Source organism: Chiloscyllium plagiosum, chromosome 21 (genome assembly GCF_004010195.1).
Source record: "Chiloscyllium plagiosum isolate BGI_BamShark_2017 chromosome 21, ASM401019v2, whole genome shotgun sequence".
Classification (NCBI taxonomy): Eukaryota; Metazoa; Chordata; class Chondrichthyes; order Orectolobiformes; family Hemiscylliidae; genus Chiloscyllium; species Chiloscyllium plagiosum.
This window is the reverse complement of record NC_057730.1, coordinates 43,212,054-43,233,321: the sequence shown is the minus strand read 5'-3', so window position 1 is coordinate 43,233,321 and position 21,268 is coordinate 43,212,054. Positions and strand designations below refer to the sequence as shown.

General features: G+C 39.9%; 1 protein-coding gene across 3 annotated transcripts in view; it reads right to left on the bottom strand.

Annotated features, from left to right (window-relative positions):
* Nucleotides 1-297: 297 nt before the first annotated feature.
* Nucleotides 298-21,268, bottom strand: part of foxk1 (forkhead box K1) — a 123,390-nt gene continuing 102,419 nt past the window's right edge. For all 3 annotated transcript variants that reach the window (XM_043711911.1, XM_043711909.1, XM_043711910.1), the window contains 3 exons: nt 17,516-17,785; nt 5,640-5,867; nt 298-3,946 (listed from right to left, as the gene is read on the bottom strand). In XM_043711911.1, the coding sequence (XP_043567846.1) occupies nt 3,735-3,946; nt 5,640-5,867; nt 17,516-17,785 (710 nt within the window). In that variant the 3' untranslated portion in view covers nt 298-3,734. The remainder of the gene's footprint in view (nt 3,947-5,639; nt 5,868-17,515; nt 17,786-21,268) is intronic.

Here is a 21,268-nt window from a genome sequence, read left to right as displayed (position 1 = left end):
AAGTTCTAACACAAAGTGGCATCTTCAAATAATAGTACAGCACCTTCACATGCTTATGGGTATTCAAGGCTGGACTAATTGGAAACACACATTGCAAAGAGTTTGTACTATATGAATTATACTTTGTTGGTTGACAATTAATTAATATATATTGTGATCATTCCACAATGTTCTTACTGTGTTTTTCCTGCAGTACACACTGTTCAGGTAATATAAACATTCTTTTCAAAAATGCCTTTACAAGGTGTGGGGTGGCTGTGCTCAAATGTTAGCAATACTGTCAGACTTGGAAAACATTGCTAACAAGGATTGGACTGCATTACTGCTTCTAAATTGATTATTGCAGACTTAAAACATTTGAAATTGACTTCATTTCACAATGGAGAAATGTGGCTTTGTGTATATGCTGAATGAGCTGCATTGTCAGAAGAAAAAAAATCTATTTCAAGTCAGACTAGACAATCATTGCCCTCATTAGACAAGTTGCATTGACAGACGAACATCAGACTTGCATTGTCCAAAATCAAGTTGCAATTTGCATTCTGTCCATTTATATTTTCTCAGCAATAGCAAATTTAATTTCAAGCATAAAAAATTCCAATTGAATTGCGTGCAATTTTGTCATCAATTGGGAAACAATGAATGGTGTATGCAGCACTGAATGGCAGGGAGAAAGGAACAAGGATCATCAATATTTAGTTCAGAGTTTTTTTGATGAGCTTCAAGTCTAGATCTGTCAGATGTTCTGTTGAATAAGCAAGAAATGAAAACTTGACGTGGGGACGTCTCACAATTGCTTCTGGTTTGCCCCAGTATAAGTAGACAGGACATTTCCCCCACAAAAGTCATTTCATTTGTAGTTTACAATCTAAATAATAAGCACATTCCTTTCAGTAAGTATTTGATAACAATAATTGCTTTACAACATTTAAAATTTATTCTCCCTGCTATGATTTTACATCATACTTTTTAAAAAAAACTGAATTAACCCATTACCCTATTTGCTTTTGCATTTCAAATCTGTTTGAGGAAGCTTAAATATATTGAATCACTGAATAGTAAAACATCACTGAATATTGGCCACTAAATGCCCATCCTCACCAAAGTCAAATACTTTCAGTTCACTGCTCTGACATTTTAAATTACGTAAAGCTAAGATAAAAAGGATCAGAGAATCTAGACAAGTATTACTGGTAAATACATTTAAAACAAATACCAGGGATAAAAAAATTCTCTTATAATAAATGCTTGAAATAATCTGTCAGACAAAGTAATAAAGGCATTGAGGTTGCTCAGTCGGATGTTATAATGAGAAAATTTTGGTTATAAAGAATGAGCTTCAACACTCTTTCACATTCCTGACTGTTCTCATACTTCAGGATCTATGATATTCAGATTAAAGAAATTTTTGCAAAAGACTCATTGATATTAAAACAAAAGTTATTTACAGTGGAAAGCTGTTAAAACAACATATACAAAATATAGCATTTTAATATTGCTCAGTTTTTAGAAAATGTATTTCTGAAATTTTATATTATTTTGTACAGAGACACACAACAGATTTCCACTGCATTATTAAAGCTTTGTCAAACAACTGCACCTCCACATTTGAGCTGCCTTGATGGTTACTTTCCTGAAAAGTGACCCAGCCAATGTTATTGTTTGAAACATAGTTATACAAACCTCACATCCAACTGAAGCTGTCATCATGTTAGTTTACTGGCTTTCTAATTTTACTTTGTTAATATGTTTACATTTCCTTTGTTAATGGTGCAGATGGAAATTGCACGTTATCTCAAAAATTAACAAAGGGCTTGCTAGAATGACTAATCTTTAGAATTCCAACTTCCATAAAACAGAGCTTCATATTTTAACATCTGCAGTACTGGGGAGGTGTGCGGTGTCATAGAGAGCAATTCACTACCTCTCGCAATACAGCTATAGAATTTTCCAGAAAATTCACTAATAGAACAGACTTGAGCCAGTCATAACAATCTCTCTGACATACCTTTTTCATGATCCGTATACTTTTCCAGTCAACATTACCGATACCAACAGAAACTGAACTATGTCAGGAATGAACCACAAAATAAATCAAATCTATGTTGGCTGAGATTTAATTACATTTGTGTAAAGGAGATTTAAGGGAAATGGTTTTTGCTGAAATGCAACTTTGAGTAACAAGTATAAACACAAAAAAATTAGTGGAATACCAAAATCTACAAACATAAGTTAATAAATGAACTTGTGAGAATTACAGAATTCTCTTAATAGTTTTTAAAATGTTGCACAATATTACTTGTGTCTCCTCAGCACGTCAAAAACAAATCAGAGCATTGAATCAGATCCAGTTCATCTGAATTTGTAGTACCAATTTCTTAAGCTACTTGCATACTTTAGAATAGAAACATGTAACTCCCATTTCTAAAATGAGAGTCTAATTCCATTAAAAAATGTGGATTATATATGCATGATCAGATCTGATTGTGAATTGAAATTCAGAATGAATTCAATGACAAAAATAGAGTGGCTGTATTTGTGTAATTTGCAAGTACTTTTTTTGTAAATATTACTCTGATATTTTGCCATAGTCAGCACATGAAATGTTCTTTGCTTCAATGGTAAAACATTCAACAGTTAAAGGAAGGCCTGTTCTCAATGATTTAAACTACATAACTGATCAAAGCTCCACTAAGTTACATCAACTGTTAAAATTTTGCTCTGCTGGTCAATTGGGGGAAACTATTGTTAACTCAACGGCACAGTTTGAAAACAAAACTTAAAACACCACGGTCAAATTGGACGGGGTAATTCAGTGAGGCAATATTTTGAAAAGTTTGGGATCATGCAGGCACTGTCAAAAATAATTTTAGTTCAGGAACCAATCCAGTTATATCTCAGGTATTGACATTAAGCACAAGGCACAGACATCATTTATTCTCTTCCTCCTTCACCCCCAACCCCCTCCAAAAGAGACTGACTTTAACAGTATTAATAAACTGTCCTGTCTTGCTTTAACTAATTCCATTTTAAAAATAAATTTCACTCATAGGGGAGCTTCCGCACTTCCATACTCTCACTCAAACAACTTGTCTGTTTATAAAGGGTTCCTCGTGGATTTCCCCAAATGAGCCACATAGTGGGGATGCAGTTTAGCGAAGTGCAATATACAAGGAAAATTGGCTTAATTTTGTACATTGGGCAATAGCACAAAATGTCTCCAATGCAATCTGGGCAATATTGTTTGACAAAATTAGTAAATTCTCTGTTCTCCTGGAAAGGCTATGTGCACAAAACATGGCACGTCAGCAGTACCGAAATGGTTTGTAGTAATTAAGAACATAAGTTAGCACATTTACTGAGTACTATCTCCACATCACCAAGCTAGAGTCTTGGCAAGACCCCATTGTGTCTAGAGGAACTCGAGTCATTTCATCTGCTTCCCTCCCAACAATCCTTTATAACTTTTTTTTTTAAAATTAAGGCTTGTAAAACACCAACAAAGCCTAGTTTATGGAGATGGCTGCATCGCCACCTCAGCCATCCTTAATCCAACAATCAGCTGTCTCGTTTCCTCATTAAAAACAAGCACCTCAGTTCAAGGTAGGCTTGCTTTTTTTTAAAATATCCTTTCTCCCATCAGTTTGGCACCTTGGAATTCTGTCTTTTTTTCTGCGGAACATACTTGAGTATATCTTCACCACTGTAATCGGTTTCCATGATTCCTGTTTTCCTTATTCACTGGCACCCTGCATTTGTGGAGTTGATGTGATCACAGCAAGACCTGAGCCTGATCCAGTTGACTCTTCCATCTTGGGCCGTTTGGCCTCAGGCTCACCTAGGGATACAGCTGGATGTTGTGGTTCGGTGACAAGGTGCTTGCTCATAACTGCAGGGGACGAAGATGTAGCCTGTGCAGCCAGGATCTGTAGTGGATTAGTAATAGCTGAGGAGGTGAAGAAAACTAAAATTAAAATAAAAGTACACATTCTTCACATTTAATTAAAACTTTCAGCTCGACTTCTTTTTATAGAATCCCGACAGTGTGGAAAAGGCCCTTCATCCCAACAAGTCCACAACAACCCTCCAAAGAGGAAATTCCAAACCAATTTCCCTACCCTACTACTCTACATCCCAGATTAAAGTCATATCTAACCTACACATCCATGAACACTATGGGCAATTTATCATGGCCAATTCACCTAACCTGCACATCTTTGGAATGTGAGCGTAAATCAGAGCACCTTGAGGAAACCCACGCAAACATGGAGAGGAGGTGCAAACTCTACACAGACAGTCGCCTGAGATTGGAATCGAATCCGGGTCCCTGACACTGTAAGGCAGCAGTGCTAACCATTGAGTCACCCCTCCACCCTAACTTCAACCCTTTCTTTATAGACAAGCACAAATTTTCTACTTTGTTCCAAATATTTTCCTCCAAAGCTACATTACAGTTCCTGATGGAAATGGATGGTGGCCAAGTCTAAGCTTCAATCTTCACCACTGCCAATGAAGCCCTGTGATCAGCTGATAGGAATTATGCATGTTGGGCAATGATTGGCCCAGCCAGTTTTCCCTTCTATGTGGGGTGTTCCACTGAAGTGTTTATCCTGTCTGAGAAGTCCAGCAATGAGGGCAGACAAGTTCAAATCAGACAAAACTCCTTTGTTCAGAAAGCGGAATTACACTTACATTTAAAAAATAATAACAATCCAGTCAGGTTGTGTGCTAAGCCAACACAACACACTTTGAGATTCTACAAAAGAGGAATTTGTTGTTGCAAGTTTTAATAAAACACATTTTGTGGTTATTTGCGCAATTATAGCTAGTGCAACAACACTTTCTCCAGCTTTTAAACAACACAATTGCAAAGATATCCCAATTTATTGCATAAAATATAATTAAGAACTAGATTTCAAAACATGGGAGTTTAAATGAAGCTCATGAAAATATTATAGGACAGTTTAAGACAAAATCCATGATGACTGACACAGCTGATCTCAATGGAGATTAAGCAATTAGAATGTCACACTTCACTCATCCGCTATCCCTGAGCTTGTGAAACAATTTTGGTCACAGCTCGTCATTAAGGTTATGATCAGTAATAAAACTAAAGAATCGTTATCAACTTCAGTTGCTCAGCCAACAAAACAGCTGCGTACATCAAATTATGAACATGTAAAGCTCCTTTGGAAGTAACGACATCGCCCGATGTCAGTTTTTCTATTATTCATTTCTGCAGTCTGGGCATCACTATGGGACATGAGAAAGCCAGCAATTACCAATCATCACTATGTAATTTGAGTGGTTAGCTCGACCATATTAAAAAGGTAGTGAAGAGTCAACCAAATTACTCGGGATCTTGAGATGTCTGCAAGGCAGTCAGCTGGGTAAGGGTGGCAGCTCTCTTACTATTTAGGGACGTACTTACAAGATCACATTACTGATTTTTTTTAACCTCGCAATTTATATAATCAACTTTGAATTTCTCATGTTCAGTACATTTTTATCTCCAAATACAAGCCTTTTGTATCACCAATCCAGTGAAGAAACTGCTACATACCCATTCCAGGTTTCTAATCAAGGCTTCATATTATAACCAATATTTTTTATAAACGTAGATTAAGAAAATTACCTACCGTAAGTATTTCCTTGGAGGCTTGTAACCGGAACAGCATGTTTGCCATTCTGAGTTATTGTCTTCACTGGAAGCTGATGTTGTCCCATGGACGTTGCTGGTGCCTGCTGAAGGATAGTAACCATCTGTCCAGGGACATGTTGAGGCATTTGACTGCTAACCGTCTGAATCACTCGACTGCCAGTAGGTACATTTGTAAAGGTCACAAGAGACTTATCATCAAGGACTCCTACAGGCACAATTAGAAAAAGAAAATCATCCCCTGTTCCAATGTGTGTTGTGTGTTCAACTTCTACAATCTGTATGATGAATTTTACAATTGCTGCAAGAAAAGAAATATCACAGATGGTACAAGATCACCACTGGACTGTCATCATACTGATCACAACAAATTAAACAACCTGCAAAAATAAATACATAACAATAAATGTTGCTGGTCAGTAAAATCAGGAAAGTTTGTATTTTATAACAGAGTGAATATCTATATTTGTTGATAGCAATTAAATATCAGAATATGTTTTTTGAGACAGAATTTGCTTTTGTGATAATGCCGATATTAATACAGGACAAAATTATATCCCAGAATGAAACTGGGATCAATAGACCATGTTTATTCAATCAACACAGGGGTTAAGCACCAAAATACATTCACACAAGCTGCAGACTCTCTAATTACAGAGACAAAGCTTATTACTCAAAAGAACAAATAAAAAAAACTATTTAAATATCAATGACAATTAGGAGCATGTAAATTACAGCAAAATAAGCTTCAACTAGTTTCCTACTACTATTTATTACAGAGAATTAAGTCCAGACAAATTATAATCTACACGATAACAAGTTTTACTTTACTAATTCCTGACAGCTTCTTGACTTTGGCTGTGGAAACAATTTGATGAGTACTTTCCAAAACTGCTGACATGAATCATTCCACAAAATCGAAGAGCCTAAACTTTCTGAATTCCAATAAGCTGTACATTTCTAACTAAATTCTCCTGGTTTGTAGATTTCACAAGGTAGACCTTCTGCTGAGCTAGCTTGCAGCCTGAATGGCCCTGAATTCTTCTAGAGAGAAACTTGCTTCTACATTCAACTTTGGTGCTTTCTGAACCAAACTACATATCTTAATTCTGAACGGAATACAAAGCTTGTGGTCTTTGTATCTATCCTGCCTATCATAAATATCACAGTATAAACATCTTTCCAATAACAGTCACCTGCTCTATGATGTAAACTAAATTAGATCATTAGAAGGACTCTGTTTTTCTCTTTAAAAGAAAACACTTCATAGAAGTGACACTGATATACCACCATTTTTATCCAACCTCCAAAAATGATATTACTATATACATAATATCTATGTAAAAAAAATCACTATTTATACATAAATAATATTACTTTGGAAATGAATGATATCAGGATACAAATTATATTGCTATATTTTGCATAGAAAGATTATACATTTTCTTCCTAAGTGGTGAGTTTATTTATTTTAAAGTTGTAATAATCAATGAGTTGCAAAAAACAAGAATTTTGGTAGGGAATCAAGTAATTTTGGTCTGAATAGTTCGCATTAAGCGAAAAGTAATGGACATGAGTGTCATGAATAGATAATGGTGGACAGGTGTAAGCAATCCCCTACAGACTTTCCTATTGCCTCAGTAATGATGAAAGGAGAAGTAATGTAATAACAAATAATGGATTCAAAAAAGTGTCTGAAGTGGGGGAGGGGGAAGAAAACATACTGAATCTGTAAGAAGAAGTTCAACTGATCGTATTAATTTTAAAGGATTGGAGAAAAATTTTATTGCAGTCACTGATGGTTAAGTGCTCTTTAATTCCTAAGATCTGGCTATCTTGATTCTGAACCTGTTACATGATTCCTATGGTACAAGTGTGCAATTGTTAATGAAACTGAATGAATGATATGTAGGTCAACATCCTACAGGTTGAGATTAAATATTAAACTGATATGGTTCAAACTATTGTTAAATTTGACACAAACACGTCACATGGACTTGTTACTTGGAAACAGGCAAGTTGGATTTGAGATTAATGTTTTGCTAGTCCTGAGAGGTCTGGAAAACAGAGAATTAGCTACACGAGATGGATCTAAAAAACCTGAACCCAAGTTCAGCTTATGTGACACTGGCCAATTGCTGAGCCTCAAAGTCAGCTTTGGCCTATTGGAGCCAATTATTTGGACATCAACCACTGAGCCTGGGATAGGGAACTGTGCCCAACAGGTTACGCTAGCTCAGCTCAGAAAGCAATAGTCTGATCAATTAAAAAGGAAAGAAATCACCACTCCCTCCAATCCAAATGTAGGGCAAGCCCGGGCAACTTTGCACACATTTACACAATACAAGTGTAATGGAGTATAAATTTATTTTCCAGCGCCAAATAAATGTGTTATACACAAACAATAGCTTGGGAGTCTTGAGTTGTTAATACTCAAAACAGACCTCTGAACCAAAAAGGGGATATAACATACAAAGCAAGTTATTGTTGACAAAACTAGTGACCCAGGTGGAGGTTGAGGAAAATATACAATAGACTAATCAGGAATGTGTTAGCACAAGGTTACACAAGGAAAAGATGCCTTTTTAAGAGCAATGGTGTAAATTATCCTCTAAAGTACAGGAGGTGGATGTGCAGTTTAGAGGGTCTGTTTGAAAGCTGGCCATACAGAAAGCCAATTGGCTGTCAGTGAATCAACAAAAGGACGAAAAAGCACAGGAGGTACATATGTTAAAACAGAACTTAGAAAAGAAAGAAACAGTAGTGGATGAGTTGCAGAGGAATTTGAAGAGGAATGGCAAGGCCACAAAAAGGACTTGGAGAAATATGGGTTGAAAAGGGAAAATTATGTATAATTTGTTGAGAATCAATGCGTGAATAATCAGAATTAGTGCAACACTACAGCTAAGGAAGAATGCGCTCAGTTCTTAGGCAGAAGGAAGTGAAAGGCAATAGGTGGGCTTAATAGAATAGCACAGTGCCTCAGTGGTTAGCACTGCTGCCTCACAGCGCCAGGGATCCAGGCTCAATTCCAGCCTTGGGCAACTGTCTGTGTGGAGTTTGCACATTCTCCCTCTGCCTGAGTAGGTCCCCTCGGGTGTTCCTGTTTCCTCCCACAGTCCAAAGATGTGCAGGTTAGGCGGACTGGCCGTACTAAATTGTCACAATGTCCAGATTTGTGCAGGTTCAACTATAAGACATAGGACCAACAATTAGGTCATTTGGCGCATCGAGTCTGCTCCACCATTCAATCGTGGCTAATAGATTTCTCAACCCCATTCTCCTGCTTTCTCCCCATAACCTCTGATCCCCTTGACAATCAAGAACTTATCTATATCTCAAATATACTCCATGACATGGCCTCCACAGCGTTCTATGACAATGAATTCTTTTCTGGCTGAAGAAGTTTCTCCTCATCTGTTCTAAAGGGTTGTCGTTTCACTCTAAGTCTGTGCCCTCTTGCTAATGGAAACATTCTCATAAAGTCCACTCTGTCCAGGCCATTCAGTATGCTGTAAGTTTCAATTCGGTTGCTTCTCATCCTTCTAAACTCCATCGCGTATAGACCCCAACATTCCTCATACATTAAGACTTTCATTCCTGGGATCACTCTTCTGAACCTCCTCTGGGCCAGCACATCTTTGTGATATAGGGCCCAAAACTGCACACAATACACCAAATGTCATCTGACCAGAGCCTTATAAAGCCTCAGAAATGTAGCCCTGCTTTTATATTCAAATCCTATTGAAATCAATGCCAACGTTGTATTTGCCTTCCTATCAACTCAACATGCAAGTTTACCTTAACAGAATCCTGGACTAGGACTCCCAAGACTCTTTGTATTTCAGATCTTTTTACCCATTTAGAAAATAATCCATACCTCTATTGTTCCTACCAAAGTGCATGACCTCATATTTCTCATGTTGTAGTCCATCTGCCATTTCTTTGCCCACTCTCCTAATCTGTCCCAATCCTTCTGCATCCTCCCCACCTCCTCAATATTACCTGTTCCTCCACCTGTCTTTGTATTATCTGCAAACTTTGCCAGAATGCCAGATCATTAATGTATTAAGTGAATAGTTGCGGTCCAAACACTGACTCTAGCAGAACACCACCAGTCACCGGCTACCATCCTGAGAAAAACCCCTTTATCCCTACTCTCCGCCAGGCAGCCAATTTTCTCTCCATGTTAACACCTTGCCTCTAACATCATGGACTCTTATCTGACTCAGCAGCCTCCTGTGCGGCACCTTTTCTAAGGCCTTCTGAAAGTCCATGTAAATAACATCTGTTGGCTATCCCTCGTCTAACCTGTTCATTACCTGTCAAAGAATTCGAACAGATTTGTCAGGCATGACCTTCCTTTGATGCAACAATGCTGACTTTGCCCTATCTTACCATACACTTCCAAGTATTCAGAAACCTCATTCTGCACATTGAGCTCCAAAATCTTACCAACAATTGAGATCTGGCTAATTGGCATGTAATTTCCTGTCTTTTGCTTTACTCCCTTCCTAAACGTGTGTGCGAGTGTGTGTGTGTTAACATTACCCATTTTCAGCACCCGCCCTTGATCCAGTGATTCCTGGAATATCACCACCAATATTTCCACTACTTCTTCAGCTATCTCCTTTACAACTCTGCAGTGCAGTCCCTCTGGTCCAGGTCATTTATCCACCTTCAGGCTATTCAGTTTTTCTAATACCCTTTTCTTGGTGATTGCCACCATACTCACCTCTGCCCACCTAACTTCTGAATTTTTGGGATGTTATTCATGTTTTCCATGAAGACTGACACTAGCTGTGTTAACTATAATTAACGTGGGGTTATGGGATAGGATGATATAATCAGAGGATTGGTGCAGACTCAATGGGTTGAATAGCCTCTAACTGCACTGCAGGAATTCCATGAAATGTGGCATATTAATGCACGGTTAAGGAAAAATAGCAAACTCAGATCAAAGAGTAATTACAGCCCTTGTCAGGGCAAGCATCAAAGTGATTGAGGGATATATTATGGACGACTGTGACAGCGAGTCAGGGGAGGAGGGAGAGCACAAAGAAAGCACCAAACAGCCAAATGGGCAATCATTCACTCAAAAGCCAGGATAGCCCCTGCACACCTGGACCTGCATGTTCCCAATGACCTGAACGGAGCACCACATGCAGATGAATAGAACTGGTACTATTCAACAATGACCAACTGAAAGGTATGGCTGACAGCCTCCCATGTTAGCCTTCAGGAAGGATCTACAGATACTCTGAGTTCGATCACTCAGTAACTTTACACAAAGTTGATGGGAACGAATAGAATGTACCCCTTTTTTGGTCGCATATTCACTACTCTCCCAATATGCCTAAGCAAGGGAAGGAGTATACCCAGTCCTCCAAACAGAGGTGCTGTTTGCCACACAGTAACAGACGTGCAAGCCATTTTGACGACTTTGACCCTAATGCACAGTTAGGTAAACAGCCTTTAATTTGATACTTTTTTTAAAAAGAAATCCTTTCTCCTTGACCCTTTATGCTGCTGTTTACAAGAAACCAACCTATTCTGAAGGGTCACTGGATCTGAAATGCTAACTCTGCTTTCTCTCCACAGCTGCTGCCAGACCTGCTGAGCTCTCCCAGTAATTTCTGATTTTCCTGCTGTTTACATTTGCTTATACACTCTGCCCTTGCCTGACCCATTCTAGGCAGCATCATCTAAGTAAGTGCCCTGCAATGTTGCCATATCCTTTCACTTTAATGTTTCTCCTTTCCTGAATCTACCCTCACTCTATTTCACTTAAAGCTCTCTAGTTATTCGATTCACCAGGGCTTGATCCCTGCATGGTTCAAGTGAATCCCATCTCACCAAAACAGTTGCCTTCTACCCTAGTATTAACACCAGTGCCCCATTAACTAAAACCTATTTCTCCCATAAATTTATGGCTCAAAGATCAACACCTAGACTCCATTTTTTCTATACCAGTTTGCACATAGCCACAAGTAATTATCCTGAGATTATTACCTCAGAGGTTCTACATTTTAGTTTAGCTCATAACTGTTCAGAATCTTTTAGCTGAACCTTTTTAATAGTCCAATCAAGTGTCATTGGTACCAATACGGATAATGACAATTTGATTTGTTCCCTCCCATTCAAAAGTTCCTCTCCAGCCCGGAGATGTCCGTTACCCTGACACCAGACTGGCAGCACAACTTTCGTGTTGCAACTGCAGAGAACAGTATCTAGTCCCCCGAATGAAACTGTCCCTTGCCACTAAAACATTCTAGTGCCCCAACCTCCCTGGCAAGACTTCTGGTTAACAGCCTTTGCAAATTGTCAAAAATGTGTCTTACAGAACATTATGCACCATGTTGATATTCCTGAGATTGAGAGTTACCCCTTCCATCGTTAAGGGAACTGTGACCATGGTCCAACATCCAAGGCAGATGAGACTATAGTACACCATAAATGGTGTTGAATGCAACACAAAGTACACAATGTTGGGAAGCAAATAGTTTTATATTGCAGGAAAGGTCTGCTTGTAACAAAGTATGATGACAATTGTATGGATCGCGTTAAGATGGAATGTACGTAAAGTCCCCAAAACTAATTAGTGTGTATTCATTAAGAGCAAAGAACAGGAGGATGTTGCTGCTCAACCAAAGGCCAATACATATTAAGAGCAACAGAGTTTACCCAGTTCAATCATTCTCCGCCAAAGAGCACAGGATGGAACATTTGCAATCTACAGGACTGTAGTAGGTGCACACGGGAAATGTATTCCTATGAAGAGTCCCTAATGCCATGACTGAATCTCCCATGATAACAGTGCAAATGCTCCCACACTGCGTGCCAGTAAAACATCACAACTAATGCCAAAAGATTCCCCTTACTAGTATTAAGCCCTAAGGCAGCAAATGGACAAATGCTGTTGGAAAAACAAAGATTTTGTATCATAGCGTACACCATAATCCTAAACATTTCAGTTTTGACATTACGTTCAAGGTGCTCAGGTTTAACCTGAACATTATTTGGAAAATTGATGAAGTGGCCGAGCAGGGAGTTTAGGCACAGGGATCCCAGGCCAGAGCTCCAGAGGAAAACTGACTGAGAAAGCAATGACCTGGCTGAGACAATGGCCCCGAGTAAGTTTGAAGGGTTAAAGTATAGTGATGAAAGATACAATGGCAGAATTTAGTTATGGAATAGTAGCAAATATCTTAACTTAGCCCAGTTAGCCCCCCTAAAAAAATCAGAACCCTCAGTAGTCAATGAAGGAGATCCTGCGGAAAGACCAAAGTTTATGATGAAGAGGTACTACAATGCCCATGAATCAACCAGACTGGTTAAAATGGTGGTGTCTATCATGGACGATCATGCAAAAATAATCAATATATTATCCAGGGAAATAAATGAGTCAGGAAAGAGAGAAGCTAAAACTTATGCCCTCTCTACCTCTGGTGGTTGGGTTGTCAAACAACCAGAGAAAATCAGAAACAAATTCAAAGAGAAGTACCCTCTGGATCAGCAATTAGCAGGTTAAGAATTTATCCCCAAAATCCAAGCAATCTGACTAGTTGCCAAATTGCAGAATTCTACCAATACTGACTGACTCCACTGTGAAGGTTGGAATGTTATAGGGAATGATAGAGCAATGCTTATTATTATTTTAAAATCACTCCTAAGGAAGTATATCAGGTAAAGGATATTGGAGTGACGAGGGGAAAAACACCACGTTATGTATCACTGTATCCACTACTAACAGGACAAGTTAATACTGGAAATATACTTGGAGGGATGTACTAATGAGGAATTGACTACAGTATGCTCATATCCTAACTGCGTCACCAAGGAGAACTTTTGCAGTTTTAAGGCCATCTCTAACCACACTATGAGGTAGTGTCAGTGCTCAAGTCGCATTTCTAAACAAGAGGAGATATTGTGTGAGCACTTTGCAAACATCATTCAGGCATGCTGGGACATAACATTTCCTAGATAATAAAACAACCTGCTTTAACTACAATGCTTCCGAAAGGGTAGCCCAGATGGATCTGGTGTACATACACAGGCAAGAAAGAGTGGTCTTAAAAGCTGGTGATAATTTGAAGGACTGCCTGGAACAGATTATTAACCAAATCTCCTTCACCATAACTCCATTGTCAGAGACTGAGATCTGAAGAAGGTTAGATGAAGTGCATAAAATCCATCACACTTTCTAACATAAAATCAGCAAGTGGAACAGGATAATGAGGAAATACAGGTGACCATCTGCTGGAATGACCTGTGGAACTGGAAAATGAATATGCACGCTCACCCTGGATCAGAGTATTCTCACATGTGCTGGTTAAAACTTAGCTTATGGTAATGTTTTGTCTTCTTGTTCTTTACGAACGTGACAAAGCAAGAGAAAGGAAGAACTTCAATAGTGCAAGAGGTTTCCAGAAAGGAATTCCTTGGGTAAGCCATAGGGCCAAATCTAACTGAAGGATCCAGATAATGTATAAATGGTGATGCTTTGATTAGATTCTCTACAGTGTCAAAACAGGCTCTTTGGCCAACAAGTTCACACCTACCCTCCGAAGAGTAACCCATCCAGACACATTCCCCATATTTACCTCTGACTAATGCGCCTAACACTATAGGCAATTTAGCCTGGCCAATTCACCTAACCTGTATGATTTTGGACTGTGGGAGGAAACCGGAGCACCCGGACGAAACCCCCGCAGACACAGGGACTCCACACAGACAGTCGCCCGAGGCAGAAATCGAACCCAGGTCCCTGGTGCTGTGAGGCAGCAGTGCTAACCACTGAGCCACTGTGCCGTCCCGAATGATGTGATTCCTCTCTTTTCCTACTGCCCCCGTAACGGTATGACACCTGATGAAAGGGGGAAGGAAGTGGTGTACATGCATAAAAAATACATGAGTCAAGTGTATAAAGAAGGAAGGAGGTGAAATACGTAGAATCTGTAACATGGAGTCCAATCAATCCTATTAACTTTTAAGGCCTGACATGAAGTTTGCCTGCAGTCATCAACATTTAAGTGACTTTCATTTCTAAGGTCGAGCTATCATGATTCCAAGCTTGTTAAATATTTCTGATGTCGAGCAACTATGCAATTGTTAAAGGAACTGAACAGATGAAAACCTGCAAGAGGTTTCTCTAAATAAAATTAAATATTAAATTGATATGGTTATATGTTTTGCCAAATGTGTAACTGGTTGGGCTTGTTGCTTGGATTCATAGCATCCATAAAGTGAAAATAGAGGCTGTTCAGCCCATCATTCCTGAAGAAGGGCTTATGCCCGAAATGTCGATTCTCCTATTCTTTTGATGCTGCCTGACCTGCTGCACTTTTCCAGCCACACATTTTTAAGCTCTGATCTCCAGCATCTGCAGTCCTCATTTTCTCCTGTTCAGCCCATCAAGTCTGCATTGACCATCCAAATAGCATCCCAATCAACTCCCCACCTCACTCTATGCCTATAATTCCACATTTACTATGGCTAATCCACCTATCCTAGACATCCCTGGACACTATGGAGCAATTCAGCATGGTCAATCCACATAACCCATACATCTTTGGACTATGGGAGGAAGCTGGAGCACCTGGCAGAAACCCAAGCAGATGCAAACTCCACATGGACAGACAGCCACCCAAGGCTGTAAGGCAGCAGTACTAACCACTTCATTGGCAAAGATGAGATTACTAGGTTGGAGAACAGTAAATTAACTATGCTAGGTGATCAAAAAACTGGAGAAGTGGGGTCCAGCTATCCGAGCACAGGCCAATTATTGAGCCTCAAAAAAGGAAGGTTTAGTCTATCCAGAGTTTATCATGAACAAGGTACAAGGAACTGTAATCTGACAGGACAGGACACACACGGGAAGGATAGAACAGATCACTCCCACCATTCAAATTCTTGGACGAGCTTTGGCAACATTGCACACACGTTAGGCTAGCTAGTTCAGGATGAAGTAGTGTGATTTAGTACTTGGAGACTGGAAGGGCAGAACTGACCATTCCCTCTGTTCTTACTTTCTGACAAGCCCAGGCAACCTTGCATATGTGGATGCACAAATTAAGAAGTGCAAGTTTTTATTTGAACAGCAAGTAAAAAATATGTGATACGCAAATAATAATTTAGGAGTCTTAAGTTATTGATACTGTTATGAGGTTGAAGGTGTGTATCGTTCCTTTAAGAGACAGTGAATGCTGTTCTAAACTGAGAGCTGACAAGCATCTGTGTATGTGGCTAGACAGCAGTCCTAGAGTGTACGGGAAAATTGAAAACATGTAACATTTGGCTGTGAAATAGATACCTGAGCTTTGGTTGCTGTTTTGACAACAAATTGAATTTAACCAGTTTAAATTATGCCCTAGGATACTAAAACCCAATCAAGTTTGAATTTATTGTTTTGCCAACATCAAACTAATGAGACAATCCGTTGTTGGGGGACACAGAACGTGGGCATTTTGAAAATTGGTCAGATAGCAACTGCCATTGAGACAGAAACACACGGAGAGCTAACATCTTGCTCTCTAAGAAATGAGGAAACACTCTCCTTCTCATATGAAACATACTTGTAGTAAAAAGACAATGACCCAGGGAAATCTTCAGCCAGAAGATGACAGACACAGAAGACGAGAGCAGCTGTGTGTTTTGAAATTAAGTTGATGTAATTTTAATAAATGTCTTACTGGAACAGCATATTGTTACAGAGTTGGAGGAAGATAATAAGCAGTTAAGAGAAAGGGGGGCTTAGACTTGTGAATAGCTTAGAAGTGTTAATGTTCACTTTTAGAGTTTAAAAAAGATTACGATATTTTCTGTAAGTGGTGGAATTTGCGAGTTCTCTGTCAATCATACTTTAACAGTTTACGAGGCAAGGTGAGTTTTTCTGGATGTTTGGTTTAAATAACAGAGGGGTTTACCCCATATCATAACAATAGCCAGAGTAAACCTCCAAAACAAAAAAAGGTGATATTAACTTACATAATGCATTTTTAAATAGGTTATATAGGTGATGACAAGTGGCAAACAAGCAGGACCAAAATATTTAAGTACTATCAAAATATTGACCAAAATAGGACATCACCAACTTAGTTGAAAAAAGAGAGAATAGTTAAACATCAGCAAAAGAAATGTTAGAGAGGTCATTTCAGCTTGCAGATATTGAGAAGTTGGAGGAGTACTACAAAATGGAACAAAGGTAAAGTCAAAGGTATGGAATAAACACAGAGAATATCCTTCAATAGAAGAATGGGCATACTAAAGTAATGTGGTCAAAACAGACAGGGATCGAGCCTGCAATGCAATGCAAAATGAGGTGAGCAGAAAGAGGCAGTCACAGAGAAGCAAAGAATGGTGGCAAAGGTGTCATATAAGAATGGTGGAAGGCATGTGGTAGATAAGGCAACTGATGGATAATGGAGCAAAAATGAAGTGCTGGGCTTTTACATTAACATAAACGGGGATGAGTGGGAGACTCCCACAGAAACAGAATGATATCAAAGGTAATTATGACAATCAGCCCCAAAAATCAATTTAGCATTTTTCTATCTAAACAGACTACACCCAATTGTAGGCCCAAGACATTTAGTACATCTCTCTAGTACAGAAAAAACTGAGAAATGCAGAATCAAGACAATTAGTGTCACCTCTGGCAGGAAATGTAATCATAGCGTGCCAAGTTTAAAATGATAGTTTTCATCATAAAGGTGAATACAGAATTTTCAATGCAAAGAAACAAATGCCAAAAATGTGAACTGACGTGAAGTTACGTAAACAGCAATGCAGGATTTTAATAAAACATATTATCTTTTTTTTAACAAGCCATACATCAATAGAACTGTAATTACTTACCTTTCTGGTCATTGGAACCATCGTGAATGACCTGCCCACTTCCGATATGGCTCTGATTGGTAAGGATATAGCCATTTGAGGTGTTGGCTGATGTCGTTAGCACCCTCACCATGGTTACAGTGGGCGCTTGCTGAAGCACATGAATGGCATGCCCAGTGGACTGTTGGGAAGTTATTAAGGAGGTGGGCATATAAGCCATAGATTTGGTTACAACACTAGGAGGTTGGGGAGGAACTGCCATTATAACAGGCTGGCCACTAACTGGAGACCCTGGAAAGAAAACACTCATTACAATTAGCAAATGCAACGACAAGTTTCCAACTTAATAAATCAAACACAACTTCAAAATGCAAGCATAGAGTAATCTAACCCCATGCTGTATCAGTCCTGGGAGCATTTGATAAGGAGTGTCAAAGAAGTTTTATTTTCGGTTTAAAAAGAGTAGAGAAATATTTCTATTACATGGTATCATGAAACCTTAGTCCGAGCACCCTTGCTCTTCCTCCACATTTATATTAAGAGTAACACTTTTAAGATAACGAAAAGCCCTCTGTCTGAGGCGATAACGGTCACAATCAAAATATCCATTTTAAATGTAGTTTGTTCTGGCCCAGTTCTACTTTACTACCATCTCTTCCAACCTCTTCACTGCCTCAGTACCATCATGATTTGGAGATGCCAGCGTTGGACTGGGGTATACAAAGTTAAAAATCACACAACACCAGGTTATAGCCCAACAGGTTTAATTGGAAGCACATTAGCTTTTAGAGTGCCGCTCCTTCATCAGGTGGTTGTGTACCATCAGGGTGGTTCTCTGACACCCAGTCCCACATAAACTGCAATTTCCTCCAACTATACTTCTGAAAAAAACAAAGTTTTTCTACGGCCACCACAGCCTCCATTCTATTACCACTGACTCCATCTCACAGTCTGAAACAAGTGCTTGCAACGTGAATACTTTGCTAACAATGACTGTATTTAAATAGTGCAAAGCATTACTGAATCAACACACATCAAAGCAGAGCTGCAGGAAAATGGTTTTAAGTCCTTGATCTTTCTCAAGCTGAGAGAGAAAGCATTATGTATGGGCTTGCAACTTCACCCACAATAAGGACTAAAAAGTAACTAATTTATTCTATGACAATTTCTAGCTCCTTTCTTGTGACTACGTGGTGGTATAACAACTGAATGGAAGACAACTAAAAGTTCTGCTGAAACAAAGGAACAATGTCTCGTGTCTTAAACAATGGAGAAAACCTGAACAAAAGAGAGTGGGGAAAAATTATGAAGACTTAATCTGAGTGGACTTGTAAAATTTTTTTTAAAAAATCAAAAATAAAATCAACAATTATGTGAAAAGAAAAATCTGGAATTAAGAATCACCATGAAATCATGGTCGATGGTGGGAATAACCCATTTGATTCACTAATGCCCTTCAGGGAAAGAAATCTGACATTCTCACCTGCTCTGGCCTACATGTGACTCCAGGCCCACAGCAATGTGGTTGACTCTTGACTGCCCTCTGAAATGGCTTAGCATGCTACAAAGTCTCAAAAAAATGAAACTGGATGAATCACTTGGTATTGAACTCAACACAGGAAAAGACAACGGCAGAAACAGCCCTGTGAACCCTGCAAAGTCCTCGTCATTGACATCTAGGGGTGAGACAAGTCAAGCAACAGACTGACATAGTTATACTCAAGGAATCATATCTTACAGACAATGTCCCAGACACCACCATCACTCAGTATTTCTGTCTCATCGGCAGGACAGACCCAGCAGAGGTGATGGCACAGTGGTATACAGTTGGGAGGGAGTTGCTGTGGGAGTCCTCAACATTGACTCTAGACCCCATGAAGTCTCATGGCTTCAGGTCAAACATGGGCAAGGAAACATCTTGCTGATTACCAAATACGGTCCTCCCTCAGCTGACAAATCAGTACTCCTCAATGTTGAGCAACACCTAGAGGAAGCACTAAGGATGGTAAGGGCACAAAATGTACTCTGGATGGGAGATTTCAATGTCCACTACCAAGAGTGGCTCGGCATAAGTACTACAGATCGAGCTGATCGGGTCCTAAAGGACATAGCTTCTTGACTGGGTCTGGGGCAGGTGGTGAGGGAAACAACAAGGAGGAAAAACATACTTGACCTCATCCTGGCCAATCTGCCAGATGCAGATGCATTTGTCCATGACACTATCAGTAAGAGCAACCAATGTACAGTCCTTGTGGAGAGGGCTTCCTGCCTTCACGTTGAGAATAGCGTCCAATGTTGTGTGGCACTATCACCATGCTAAGTGGTACAGACTTCGATCAGGTCTAGCAACTCAAGACTGGGATCCATGAGACACTGTGGGCCATCAACAGCAGAATTATAGTCCAGCACAACCCATAAGCTGATGGCTCAGCATATCCTCACTCAACCATTACCATCAAGCCAGTGAATCAATCTTGGTTCAATGGAGAGTCCTAGAGGGAATGCCAGGCAAAACTGAAGACAATGTGTCAACCTATGAAGCCATCAAACATGCCAAGCAGCATAAGCAGCAAGTGAGAGAAAGAGCCAAGTGATCCCACAACCAACAGATCAAATCTAAGCTCTGCAGTCCTCCCATATCCAGTTGTGAATAGTGGTGGACAATTAAAGAACTTAGTGGAGGGTGCAGCTCCACAAATATACCCATCTTCAATGATGTAAGAGCCCAGCATATCAGTGCAAAAGATAAGGCTGAAGCTTTCGCAGACGGGAGGTGGAAGACCTGGAAAAATGGTGCACTGAGAACAACCTAATTCTCAATGCCAGCAAAACCAAGAAACTCATTATTGACTTTCAGCAGGATGTTACTCATGCTCCCCCTAAACATTAACAGAAGAGGTGGAACGAGTGGAGTGTGTCAAGCTCCTTGGAGTGGTCACCCACATCAAGCTTTCTTGGACTCTTCATGTGGACACACTGGTTACAAAGACCTAACAACGTCTCCTCTTCCTCAGGCAGCTGAGGAAATTTCACATGGCGGCAAATACCCCTGCCAACTTTTATAGGTGTGCCATTGAGAGCATTCTGTCTGGATGTATCACTATCTGCTATGGCAATTGTACTATTCAAGATCTGAGATGGTTGAAGACATTGGTGAACTTGGCCTGGACAATCACAAAGACCAACCTCCCATCTATAGGATCCACCAGGCCCGCTGTCAAGGAAAGCCCACCAGCATTCTGGCACGGTGGCACAGTGGTTAGTACTGTTGTCTCAGCGCCAGAGACCTGGGTTCAATACCCACCCTGGGCAACTGTCTGTGTGGAGTTTGCACATTCTCTCCGTGTCTGCATGGGTTTCCTCAGAGTGCTCCGGTTTCCTCCCACAATCCAAAGGTGTGCAGGTTAGGCGAATTGGGCATGCTAAATTGCCTGTAGTTGTTGTGGTTCTGTTCGCCAAGCTGGAAGTTTTTGTTGCAAACGTTTCGTCCCCTGGCTAGGCGACATCATCAGTGCTTGGGAGCCTCCTGCGAAGCGCTTCTTTGATGTTTCCTCCGGTGTTTATAGTGGTCTGTCCCTGCCACTTCCAGTTGTCAGTTTCAGCTGTTCGCTGTAGTGGTTAGTATATTGGGTCCAGGTCGATGTGTTTGTTGATGGAGAGGATTTTGACAAACACATCGACCTGGACCCAATATACCAACCACTACAGCGGACAGCTGAAACTGACAACCGGAAGCGGCAGGGACAGACCACTATAAACACCGGAGGAAACATC